The sequence below is a fragment of the Taudactylus pleione genome, unplaced genomic scaffold, assembly GCF_031769625.1.
Source record: "Taudactylus pleione unplaced genomic scaffold, aTauple2 ptg000093l, whole genome shotgun sequence".
NCBI lineage: Eukaryota > Metazoa > Chordata > Amphibia > Anura > Myobatrachidae > Taudactylus > Taudactylus pleione.
In genome coordinates this window covers 2,002,514-2,015,508 of record NW_028284495.1, presented here as the reverse complement: position 1 = coordinate 2,015,508, position 12,995 = coordinate 2,002,514, and the positions used below count along the sequence as shown (strand labels likewise).

Sequence of the window (12,995 nt, the reverse complement as noted above, 5' to 3'; positions counted from 1 at the left end):
TATATTTATGTGAACAATATCATATTTTTAACTTATAAAAGTAATAGCGCCGGGTTATTTTTGTTTTTGGAAAATTACTGACAGAAGTACTGATAAGAACTGTTCTGGAATTGGGTCCCTCATCCAGTTGTATCCATTTGTGGGAAACCAAAGTTTAGGTAAGAGTGGCAAAGAGGGTGAAGAATTACTTCGAAAACTTGGTTAAAGTGTATTTAGCCCTTTATTATGGCATTTGATTCTAATAAATTAATAAATTACTGTATGATATATGTAAGAGGAGTATATTATTAAATATCATAGCTCGCAAGTACTTTGAAACAAAAAATGTTATATCTAGTAGGATAATACACGCTGAAGACCAGTCTTCCCTTTCTTGTGATTCAATCAACCCTCTCTATGGGGGTTTTAAAGACAAAGAAGGAATTTAGCAAAGCAGGGAACGCTCCTTTATATGCCCATTCACTACCGCTTTATATCACAAGTCATATCACCTGGAAAAACACCAGCTTTGCTAGCAGTAGCGCTTTCATAAAATAGGCCCCTAAATATTCACTCCTCAGCCCCCATGAACATTCATTATATATTATTTTTATTCTTTATTGAACTGATCTCTCCAATGCCACTGTGGTTCATGTACAATATTCTTTAATTGCATTGTATGTAACAAAATCGTAAAAGAATATATAAGTAAGAAGAAGGAACACATGCTGAACCAAGCATTCTGGGCATGGCTGCTACGGTTATGAGTCCATATACTTGCCTAATTGATATTACCGGAAGGGAGGTAGAGGTTGGAGGCATATAGAGCATTGTTTCGTAAATTGCAAAATCACAGCCCGTTCTCTCGTCATGATGACACAAATTGCATTCAAGCCCCAAACTGCCCGGATCTAGCAGGATGGTCTACCCTCACATACACACAGCAGTGGCAGTCATTATCATTCTTCAGTGTACTAGGAACATTAAGCACTTTGGCACACAAGATGGCTGCCTCCAACATTTAAAGAAAATACATGTAAACAACTCAATTTTAGAAAAGCAGTAAATAGTGAATTCTGGCGCAAAAATGTGTCTGCCCAATCCTCTTTACTAAAACTTGTCCAATCAGGTATAAAGCCAATAAATATACACTTGAAGAGAAAAAAAAGATCAAAGGCGATACAGATAATTTGACAAGCAAAGAATAATTGATTATAATGAGTTCTAGAGCTATTGTTCTGCCCCTCACTAAGTGTCTGATAATTTTGGAGCAGACAGCATAACCAATACTCTATCGTCCAGTAATCCAGTCAGATGTGGTCTGAAGAACGGAATTTATTATTCAATAGAGGAACTTGTATGAATGTACACAGGTATGTGCATATAAGCGAGTGCGGTAAAACTGTAAATGTAAACAATAAAAGGCAATTACAATATGCACATGGAAATGCAAGGAAAACATATACATAACATGGAATATGCAAACAGCATGAAGTTATACAGTAAGCAAAGTATAGGCTGCAGTGTGACATAGTACAGCTAACATACATAACTACTAAACAGTTCTATGATGGCACAGTTGAAGCTTAGAAACTCACCATCGGATGCTATACCAGGTTGAGCACATGGATGATGTCTGCCTGGGACCATATGAGAATAAGAAATGCTGCTTACAGCTCCTTTAGCCCAGAATGCATTGCTAGACTGCTTAGGCATCTTAGGAAGGACAAAATAGATCAGATTTAAGATACTACTGTCCTGACCACTAGGTGGGACTGCTAATATGAATTAGTGTAAGAGAAGTGAGATGGATTAACAAACCCTATGCTGAAGGCATGACAGCTATGACATTTAATGTGTGAAACACAGTCCTAATTAAGATACTTATACCATGGGTCTTCACACGCACTGATTTTGTTAACTTGAACGAAATTTTCAATGATGGTCAATACATGAAAAAAATGAGAGAAAAACAAGAGACCAGTGTGTAGTATTGTAATAGATTTGGGTAACAAAGTTCCCCTGGTGTATGGAAAAGAAAAAGGACGGTGAGGAAGATTTTCACAGAAGTAGATTAGATCCTCGCCACCACTAGTAAATGAAGTTCAGCGTAACGAGAACTCATTTAAATAACGAGAACTCATTTAAGTGGTATATGGGAAATACGTATAGAGGTATCTTTACATCACCATGTGTTACCTGCGATAACAGCCATAATACTAATGTACCCCAACCCACATGGATAATGGTGGGGATCCACATGTAAAGGTTTATTTGTTTACCAGATGACGACTGTCACGAATCATACCAATATTTGTTAAAGAATAATATTTTATTCCAAACAAACATTTTTTTGTATATTGAAAAAGGCTTACAGGAGAAACAATCAGATAAGGAACTTGAATATAATGTCCGTAGAAAAAGCCCAAATCACAATGGGATGGAGAGGTGAAAACAAATATGCAAAAATACTCCCATAAACAGGTAAAAAAGGTCCAGACTTCAAAACCTGTGTTTAGAAGCAATGCAACAACTGCCAATGGTATTGTCTCTCTGATTCTCCTGGAATAGCCCACAACTCTCAGCACCAACGCCGTTTCAATCCTTCCTGGATCTTTTTCAAGGTGTAACTTACGTTTTACTTTTCATGTATTGACTATCATTGAAAATTTAGATCAAGTTAACAAAATCAGTGCGTGTGAAGACCCACGGTATAAGTTATCTTAAGTAGGACTGTGTATGTTATAGCTCTAGAACCCATTATAATCAATTATTCTTTGCTTGTCAAATTATCTGTATCGCCTTTGATCCTTTTTTCTCTTCAAGTGTATGTTTATTACCTCAATTTTAGAAATGATGTATGGTTATCTGAATGTTTTCTGGAGTAAAAGCAGAAATATGTTAAAGCTTGCGGTGGTACATTAGTAGCATTAAATAAAGACGGAAGTCAAACTTTTAAAGCTCTGAGGAGTATTAGTAAGATGTATGTTGTAGCACAACAATGATGCATGCTTGAAATATATGTATACCAGTGATGTGCAGTGAGGTGAGGCAGAGCTTTTCCTGTCATACTTAGGTAAACTCTAGAGTTTTGACTATAAAATTATAAGAAACATGTAAAGAAAATATTATAAATATAAAATATATTCTTTGTATTATTCTAATAATTTTTATAGTCAAAACTCTGGAGTAAAGAGTGTATGGCAGGTGAGGCACTGCCTCCCCTGTCTACCTTTTCCGCACATCCCTGATGAAAACTCACCAAATTTCCAGCACTATATACTGCTGTACCTTTATATAATGCCCACATGAACCCTCAGGTTCATATATGTATCTGTAAATCTGGCTCTGATACTAAGCAGTGCCTCCCCAACCATTTACCTCACTGCAAGTCACTGATGTATACATCATGTCTATAAGGAAACAGTGTTGTAAATTGAATGGTTCAGCAACCCCCATAACTCCTTCACGTTTCTGTATGAGAAATCAGAGTGGGTATATTGATGTCTTGCTTACTAATTGCCTTTAATCCAGAAGACTATGTGGATCAATAACCTTTGTGTCTGTTAATAGATTATCAGTCCCACTAATTACAGTTACATAAGCACAGTTCTTTAAAACATCCTCAATAAATGTTCAAATGAGCATGAACCTAAGTGATTCATTAATAAAATGTTTCTCTTATGCAACTTCCGAAATGACCCATTCTGCTAGGTAACCCATATAAATTAACCTGAAATCAAACCATTCATAATTATGATATTTTCGATTCTTTTTGTTTCATTAATATCATGAAGAATTATCAGTAATTGATAAACACCAGTCTAATTTTATATTTTTTCTAAAAGCATCTAGTATAAGAGAATTTATATTAAATGTAGGGACCTGTGAATGCTACAGTATCTGTTGTAATGGTCTGTGTCTGCTTTCTGCTGTGGTGGTCTGTGCCTGCTATCTCCTGTAGGGGTCTGTGCCTGTTATCTGCTACAGCAGTATGCCTGCTATCTATTGTAGGGGTCTGTGCCTGAGGAAGAGCCACATAGGCTTGAAACGCTTTAAGGACTGCAGGCTACCAACACTATAGAATACCCATACCTGGTACCGCAACTGCTTGTTAGACACTGGGGACAAATTTGGATTGTTCCCAGTGCACCACAAGGTTTACTTACATCTACCATCTGGTACGCAGTAATGCAGGCCTCTGGGCTGACTTATTGCTACCTCACATCATTTATATGTATATGCCATATTAATCTGGCTGTTGTTATATATATATATATATATATATATATATATATATATATATATATATATATATACAGGTTGAGTCTCCCATATCCAAATATTCCGAAATACGGAATATTCCAAAATACGGAATATTTTTAGCATGACTGAGATAGAGAAAACTTTGATTTTTGATGGTGCAATGCACACAAACTTTGTTTAAGGCACAAAATTATTAAAACTAAAGTATAAAATGACCTATAGGCTGTGTGTATAGGGTGTATATGACACATAAATTAATTTCATGTATGTACACACACTTTGTTTGAGGCAAAAAATTATTGAAAATATTGTATAAAATTACCTCCAGGCTGTGTGTATAAGGTGTATATCAATCATAAATGCATTCTGTGTTTAGATTTGGGCCCTATACCTAAGACATTTCAAAATGGTATGCAATTATTCCAAAATACGGAATATTCCGATATCCAAAATACCCCTGGTCCCAAGCATTTTGGATATAGGAGACTCAACCTGTATATATATACTATTTTATATTGTCTATTTTACACATGTGATTTATATGCCTATTTCATATGCATGGTTGGCTATTATAAATGTTATTATTGTTTGGCTATTATTAGCCTAATATATTCCATATATTTTACATATACAGTATTATGCTATGTTTTTCTCTTTCCATGTATATATGAAAATATTATTGAAATTGAGAAATACGAGAGAAGTAACTTGTCTTTATTTCTTATCATCACAGTCTAGCGCCATTGGGTGTTGCACATTACCGTTCATATTGCATTAAATTTCTTACATTTAAGGTGACCCAAGTGCTCTACCTAGGCTGCTTCTCCTGGAGCGCTAGGGTGTTGTATTGAACATACTTGTCATTATCTACTGTATCAGTCTGTGCCTGCTATCAGCTGTAGGGGTCTGTGGGCTATCTGCTGTAGGGGGTCTGTGGGCTATCTGCTGTAGGGGTCTGTGCCTTCAATCTGCTGTAGGGATCTGTGCCTTTTCTCTACTGTAGGGATCTGTGCCTGCTATCTGCTGTAGGGGTCTGTGCCTGCGATCTGCTGTAGGGGTCTATGTCTGCTATCTGCTGTAGGATTCTGTCTGCTATTTGCTATAGGGGTCTGTGCTTTATGCTGTAGGGGTCTGTGCCTGCTATCTGCTGTAGGGGTCTGTTATCTGCTGTAGGGGTCTGTTATCTGCTGTAGGGGTCTGTTATCTGCTGTAGGGGTCTGTGCCTGCTATCTGCTGTAGGGGTCTGTTATCTGCTCTAGGGGTCTGTGCCTGCGATCTGCTGTAGGGGGTTTATGTCTGCTATCTGCTGTAGGATTCTGTCTGCTATTTGCTATAGGGGTCTGTGCTTTATGCTGTAGTGGTCTGTACCTGCTATTTGCTGTAGGGGTCTATTATCTGCTGTAGGGGTCTGTGCCTGCGATCTGCTGTAGGGGTCTATGTCTGCTATCTGCTGTAGGGGTCCATGCTTGCTATCTGCTGTAGAATTCTGTCTGCTATTTGCTATAGGGGTCTGTGCTTTATGCTGTAGGGGTCTGTGCCTGCTATCTGCTGTAGTGGTCTGTGCCAGCTATCTATTTATCTATCTATGTATCTATTGATCTGCCGTAACTATCTATCTATCTCTCTATCTATCTATCTATCTATCTATCTATCTATCTATCTATCTATCTATCTATCTATCTATCTATCTATCTGTGCCTGCTATCTGCTGTGGGGGTCTGTGTTGTAGGGTTCTCTGCATGCTATCTGCTGTAGCAGTCTGTGTCTGCTATCTGCTGTAGGATTCTGTCTGCTATTTATTAAAGGGTTCTGTGCTTTATGATGTAGGGGTCTGTGCCTGCTATCTGCTGTAGGAATCTGTCTGTTATTTGCTATAAGGGTGTGTGCAATATGCTGTAGGAATCTGTCTGTTATTTCCTATAAGGGTCTGTGCAATATGCTGTAGGGGTCTGTGCCTGCTATCTGCTGCCATAATACTCTCAGACCTACACCTTCCCCAATAGATGAACTCATTTTGTGAGAATGCATATTTAAAATAATATTAAAACAATATATATTGGACTTACATTAGTAAAAATACATAATATGCAACGCACTTTTTTTGGGGGGGGATATTCTAATATGTATCATAATGTATTTATTTCCAATAATGTATCAATTATTTCATTATTTAATAAAAAAAGTTAGTGCATGTGTGATATCTATTTCAGTGTATCGTTTGTAAGCAAAGCTCTCTTTTTCATTTTCTAGGTCTCACAGCGGCTGCATCCCTGGTGTCATTGGCCTGGGCTCTGGCATCTTATCAGAAGGCATTACGGGATTCCAGAGATGACAAGAAACCCATCAGTTATATGGCTGTGATCATCCAGTTTTGCTGGCATTTCTTTACCATTGCAGCCAGAGTGATAACATTTGCTCTCTTTGCCTCAGTTTTCCAACTTTATTTTGGAATATTTATTGTCCTTCACTGGTGTATCATGACTTTCTGGATTGTACATTGTGAGACGGAATTCTGCATCACTAAGTGGGAGGAGATTGTGTTTGATATGGTGGTTGGAATAATCTATATCTTTAGCTGGTTTAACGTCAAAGAAGGAAGGACACGTTGCAGGCTATTTATTTATTACTTTGTCATCCTTCTGGAAAACACTGCCTTGAGTACCCTGTGGTACCTGTATAAGGCCCCCCAAATCCTGGATGCATTTGCTATCCCAGCACTGTGTGTAGTGTTTAGCAGCTTTTTAACTGGTATTGTTTTTATGCTAATGTACTATGCCTTCTTTCATCCTAATGGGCCTAGATTTGGGCAGTCACCAAGCTGTGCTTGCGAGGACCCTGTGACTGCCTTTCCATTGCCCCCTGAGGTGGCCTCAAGCACTCTTAGATCTATGTCCAATAACCGGAGTGTGGCCAGTGATCGAGATCAAAAATTTTCAGAAAGAGATGGCTGCATGCCAGTCTTTCAGGTGAGGCCGACGGCCCCCTCTACTCCATCCTCAAGGCCTCCAAGGATTGAAGAATCTGTTATTAAAATTGATCTGTTTAGAAACAGGTATCCAGCCTGGGAGAGGCATGTGTTGGATAGAAGCCTACGTAAGGCAATTTTAGCTTTTGAATGTTCACCTTCTCCCCCTCGGCTTCAGTATAAAGATGATGCACTTATTCAGGAACGGCTGGAATATGAAACCACTTTGTAACAACAGCAACAGAAAATTCCAACAACAGCAAACTCATACCAAGGACTTCTAAGAGCTGCAACATTACATTGAACAATAAAAGTTGCCCGCCTATTGGTGGCTGGAAGTAAACTGAATAATCTCTTCTAGAACTGATAAACAAGCCATGGCAGTTGAAGTCATGGAGAACACTTAAAGATGGTTATTCATCATGATTATCATTCTTTTTAAATATTATGATAAGGCTGAAGAGGAAGTGCTGTTTGTACAGTTCAGGACAGATTAATAGAGGACATTCAAAGGAAGGGCAGTAAAACTTGATGGTGTAGACAGTGTGTTGTCTAGTGCTGTGCTAACTTTTATATAGAAGCCATCAATGTCTTAAGAGTTGTAATGTCTAAAAGGTGCTGTATGTAATTACCACTAAAATAGAACCACGTGACACCATGGCAACCTCTGGACGTCAGGTATCTGCACGCCAAAGTTAGGAGTGGAAAACATAATCATAAAACATATTCTGAAATACCACCAAAATAGGTTAGCTTTCTTAAATTCCAACTAAATTTTAACTTAATAATATTAATGATAATGTCATAGCGCCAACGGTTAAACCTCACTGCAGACTCTTAAGAATTCAGGTCATAGTTCAAAAGTCAAATAGTTTTGATTCAGGGTCAAAAGCCACTTCATTATTGCCCATTAAAATGCAAATACCGTATCTCCAGTTATTCAAGTTTACCAATAAAGATTCAGCAGTGGTATACAGCACAATGCTTGGTCACATTGTCACTGTGTGACTCTACTATGTGATGAAAGATTGAAAAATACCTTTGTTGCCATAGGGAAGAAGACAAAAAATGATAATCATGATGACATACCCAGCTGGCAAAAAAAGGATGTGTAGGTTTCATGTTTATAATGTTAGTGGAAAGCAATGAGTTAAATGTACTATACAAGAGATCAGTTTCAAGACTCTGAATGCATGGCTCCACGTGATTTATGCAGGTATGACAAACATGAAAAACAAACAAAAATGAACTCACGCCATACCCTCCTAGTGCCAAACATTAGTGTATATGATTGCTCTCGTTGCCTGAGGAACACAAAATATGTGGCATGATGACCCGTGCAAGAGTATGAAGCCAGAAGGAGTATAAATAATAACGGTTCTCCATATGTACAGACAGCTCACCTTTTATATCTATAAAAAAAAATAAAATGATGACTTTTAGAGGCATCTGAGTCATCTATTAGTAAGTATACACAGTGCTGTAGAATAAATTACATTTGTGAAAGATCATACTGGTCCTACAATAGTCAAGACTTGTTTTCCTATCAATATAGAACCACACAGAGAGAATTGTAAAGTGCCGAGTTGCTGCAATTATTTAGGTTTGACTTAATTTCTTACACAACACGATGCTCACGCTATAGAGAAGAATCGTATATCCCAAATGTGCTCTCAGGTGCATTAGGAGTGCAAGATATAATCTCACAGATCTTTATTATTTTTTTTAGACAAAATGAATAACCCATAAATCCATTCAATTATTTTGTACTCTAACATGAAGTTTATGTAAGGTATAAAGTGTGGGTCTTTTAATAAATGTAATCTTACTGATGACATTCGAAAACAGTTTACAGTCAATCAGTTGAAGCTGATAAGACTCAAAGGTTGTCCAGTTCCTTACATATATGGTAGAGTGTTATCCAATGATTATTTGTATCTTTAAAGTTTATGAAACTTTACTTCATGTACCAGGATTATATTATATTGACCCACACTTATACAAAGCTAGGTTCAACATGTAATGTAAGGCAATCAGTACTTTGTAATGCTTTATATTGTTCCAATTTATTCTATTTGACAGCACCAATGCTGACTGAAAGCATTCATAAGATATTATACAAGAATATAAGATCAAATTACAGTACAAACAGATGCTTTCAGGATCATTAGTATTTGCAATATGCAGATGCAGTATTTACAAAGAGGTGCTGTATTTAGCAGATTATGGGTCTATGTGATGTTTATCTCCAATAATCATACTTTGGGAATGTGAGATTATCAAGTAGTCTGTAATGTGATGTTGAATAGCATTATTCTAAGTATACTGTAGGCTCCATCCCCAGGACCAAAAATAGATAGCACCCTCCTTGGAGAAACTATTAGTACTCTGGCAGATCCACTGCATGGTGGCAGGATCCTTAGCAAGGTTGGGCAGCTGCTAAATTACATTTCCATAATGCCCAGCTAATAATAGGCTGACAGTTGACTGAAAATCACGGGAGGCAACATGTGGGCGTAGGTAGAGTGGAAACGTTGCTTAGTCCTGGTCAGGATTTAATTATCAAAATATACCAGATTTAACTACAACTTTGTTTCAGCACAAGTTGCTTAATTTATGGACTAAGGGGCAAATGTATCAATGAGAACCCCTTTTTATCACTCAATAATGTTGTTGCCATAGCCAGCTTTGATGGCGAAGTGAGTTTGAAGTTCCTCAAATACATAATGCAATCTGAGGATGGCGTCATCACTTACAGTGCTGCTAGAGCTGCATGTTCTCCATGAACACCCACCTCTTCCTTTCATTTTCCCCTGATACCATTCTGATGCCCCCCTCCCTCCATTCCATCAGTGCGACAGGAGGGTCATTGGAATAACAAACTGCGGGCATGCACTTTCCTATTGGCTTGTGCATGCACAATACTGCCAACACCGAACACCTCCACTTCACATGCCCTTAACGCTGATGCCACTTTGGACTAACTGCATGGCTGCAGAGGTTGGTTTGCACAAATACCTCTTCAGCTGGTGCAAATTTGTTACATACCAGCGCTATCACATTCTGTATCCCTGAGAATAGCAGCTGTACAAAATGTGTTTTGTCTCTGAGAAACCGGAGACATTGATACATCTACCCCTAAGTCTTCATTACCTTTTGTCAACATTTTTGAGGAATCCCAAGAGTCTAATGAAAATAATGGTGTTACCATGTAGTACATTTGTATTTGATGAACAGTACATTAGAAGAGGAGAACAGGTGGCCCTATGACAGTTCATGCTGGGACAGGTTCTAAAATGAAGAGGTATCACAATGCAATGTAATATCTGATGCTGGTTAATGTTTTGTCTTGCTCACACTTTGATTATGTTTATATATTTTATTTTAACTAGAAAATCATTGTTAAAGTCTAATGTAAATCAATTTCTAAATACTGTAATTCTATAAAAGTATCAGAAAGTTAAGACCAATAAATGCTTGTAAGATTCTTTGGAAATTCAGCCCATACGATGAACTTACAACTTATTGTAACTTGTACATTGGGGGTTCATGAAGAAACAGTATGTGACATTATTGTAATTATAGTTTATCTCACATACTTGTTTACTGAAACCCCACTACACAGGGAATTGTAGAACAAAATTAACCTTCACATTCTAACTCTCCAAATTTTTTAGGGAAAAAAAAGAAAAAGGGAAAAAATTCCATCTGGAAAAAGTGACAGATTTTTTTGGAAAATGTATCATATTTATTTTTAATAACATTTTATTTTTGAAGTTAAATACAATCCAAATGTCTTCATTAGAGAACAACTTCACTCAAAACAGATTTTCCTTTAAGGAAGACTATGGTCCCTTAAGGAAAACTATGGTCACCTTTAGCCCTGGCTCTCTATCTTTTATCATACTTGCTGTACAAGTGGATTAGTGAGTGCCACGTGAACAGGTACAGGTTTCAGTGCACATTCCCCACTGACCACCATTAAACTATTACTTAGTTGCCCCACTCATCCAGCCATTGTGGAGATACAAAAATGATGGGGAAACTATATCAGACTTCTGCTTTCTGTGAGTCAGTTTTTAGTGGAGTTCTTCATTATTTTTTTAAATAATTTATTAATTTTAGTAATATTATCTTTTTTTTTTCTGTTCCCAAAAATTAACCAAAGATTATTCAAAAAAATCAATTTAATCGAAATGTTTTCAAAGTCTTGTGCTGTCTCTGGTTAAAAATCTATCTTTATAGGATAATCATTCCTAATTTGTCATCATTCACAAAAAAACGAGTACTCTAAAATATTTTAAACAAAATACACTTAAGAATAAGCATGCCAAGGAAATAAATTGTGAAATCTTGACTTATAGAAAAATGGTGAATTATATTTGTGTGTATGTGAGTGTGCAAATCAATGCAAACTTTGGTGCTGTATAATTTTAATTTATGCAAACCGAAAACGTTTGTTATTAAATTATCATCAGTAAAGTCAATAAGGTAAAAATGTGAGTTATCAAGTTGATTGAAAAAAATATAGTTGGATTTTTACCAGTGTCATTAAATTCAATTCATGTTTCAGTTTTTTATTGCAGTGATGATACGCATTTTGAACAGGAATTATAGCATTCAGTAGTGCTTTATTACCGACTGTTTTAGCATTAGTTGTATTTAACATTTTGATGCAAAAATTGATTTACCAAATAGAGAAGTTGGCAAATATAGTTTCTGGTGATTCTGAAAATGATCATATTATATTTCTGAGCCCTCATTCATATGCATTACTTAGGGGTAAGCATACTGAGCTGCTGGTTTACAAAATAAACATTGTTCTGCGATTTTACTGGCCATTTTTAAAACTGCGTTTTGCTTTTAATAACATTGCTATTTTAAAAAACAGCTGGCAAAATCACCCAAAAATCTATTTTTAAAACCCACAATTCAAACCATTTCCCCCTTTGTCTATATAAAAATCTCCAATTAAGACACGCTGCCCACACACATAGCGATATATTACCCGATCTGGCCGATTGCGACACATTGGAAAGACAGATCTTGTCAAATATGGCCAAATCGTGAGTAAATCGAGTCCCCACTCACGATAACGATGTGATGCGCGTCCCCGCTGGTCACACATCGCATCATCAGATCTGCTGTGCAGTAGGGCAGATCTGACAATCTAGGACTCGATGCACTGTAAAAAGTCTGGATGCAGGAGAGATCATATGAAGATTGGACACCAAATCGTGTGCAGAACGTGTGCAGAGCTGCTGGGGAGAGTTTTAAGGGAAATTGTACACATCGGCTGATTGTGAGCACATCGCTATGTGTGTAGGCACCTTTTACATGCTTGCTTACTCATTGTACAATTTGATGCCATGTGAATTATTTAATCTTAAATAATTGTCCTTATTCTTTGGAAATTGGTTCTACTACATTGTAAATACGTTTAAATTAGCACAAAGGCAGATGGATCTGAAATATACAAATGAAGAGCTCTTGGTTCTTAACTGACCACTAAACCTGAACATTATTTTTAAATAAATACATTCTCCAATACACATGAAAATCATTCAGAACTTTTTGGAAATAACTTTATTTGAGTAAAGGAGCTATTCATAAAGGAAGTATATTCTTCAGTGGAAAGAGTTTTGGGACCACGTTTGGTTCATTTGCCCTGACTTTATAGTATGTAAGGCTTTAACCTGCATGACCAAAAGCTGATCTGTAATCATTGGGAAAATTAGGAAACGATGGTCAACCAATTTTGCCATATATGTGTGATCATAAATGA

At 36.9% G+C, this 12,995-nt stretch overlaps 1 protein-coding gene across 1 annotated transcript in view; it reads left to right on the top strand.

The window, feature by feature from the left end:
- Positions 1 to 12,032, top strand: part of XKR4 (XK related 4) — a 322,671-nt gene extending 310,639 nt beyond the window's left edge. Inside the window, exon 3 of the mRNA XM_088469535.1 lies at positions 6,496 to 12,032. Within this exon, the coding sequence (XP_088325661.1) occupies positions 6,496 to 7,442 (947 nt within the window). The 3' untranslated portion in view covers positions 7,443 to 12,032. The remainder of the gene's footprint in view (positions 1 to 6,495) is intronic.
- Positions 12,033 to 12,995: the final 963 nt, after the last annotated feature.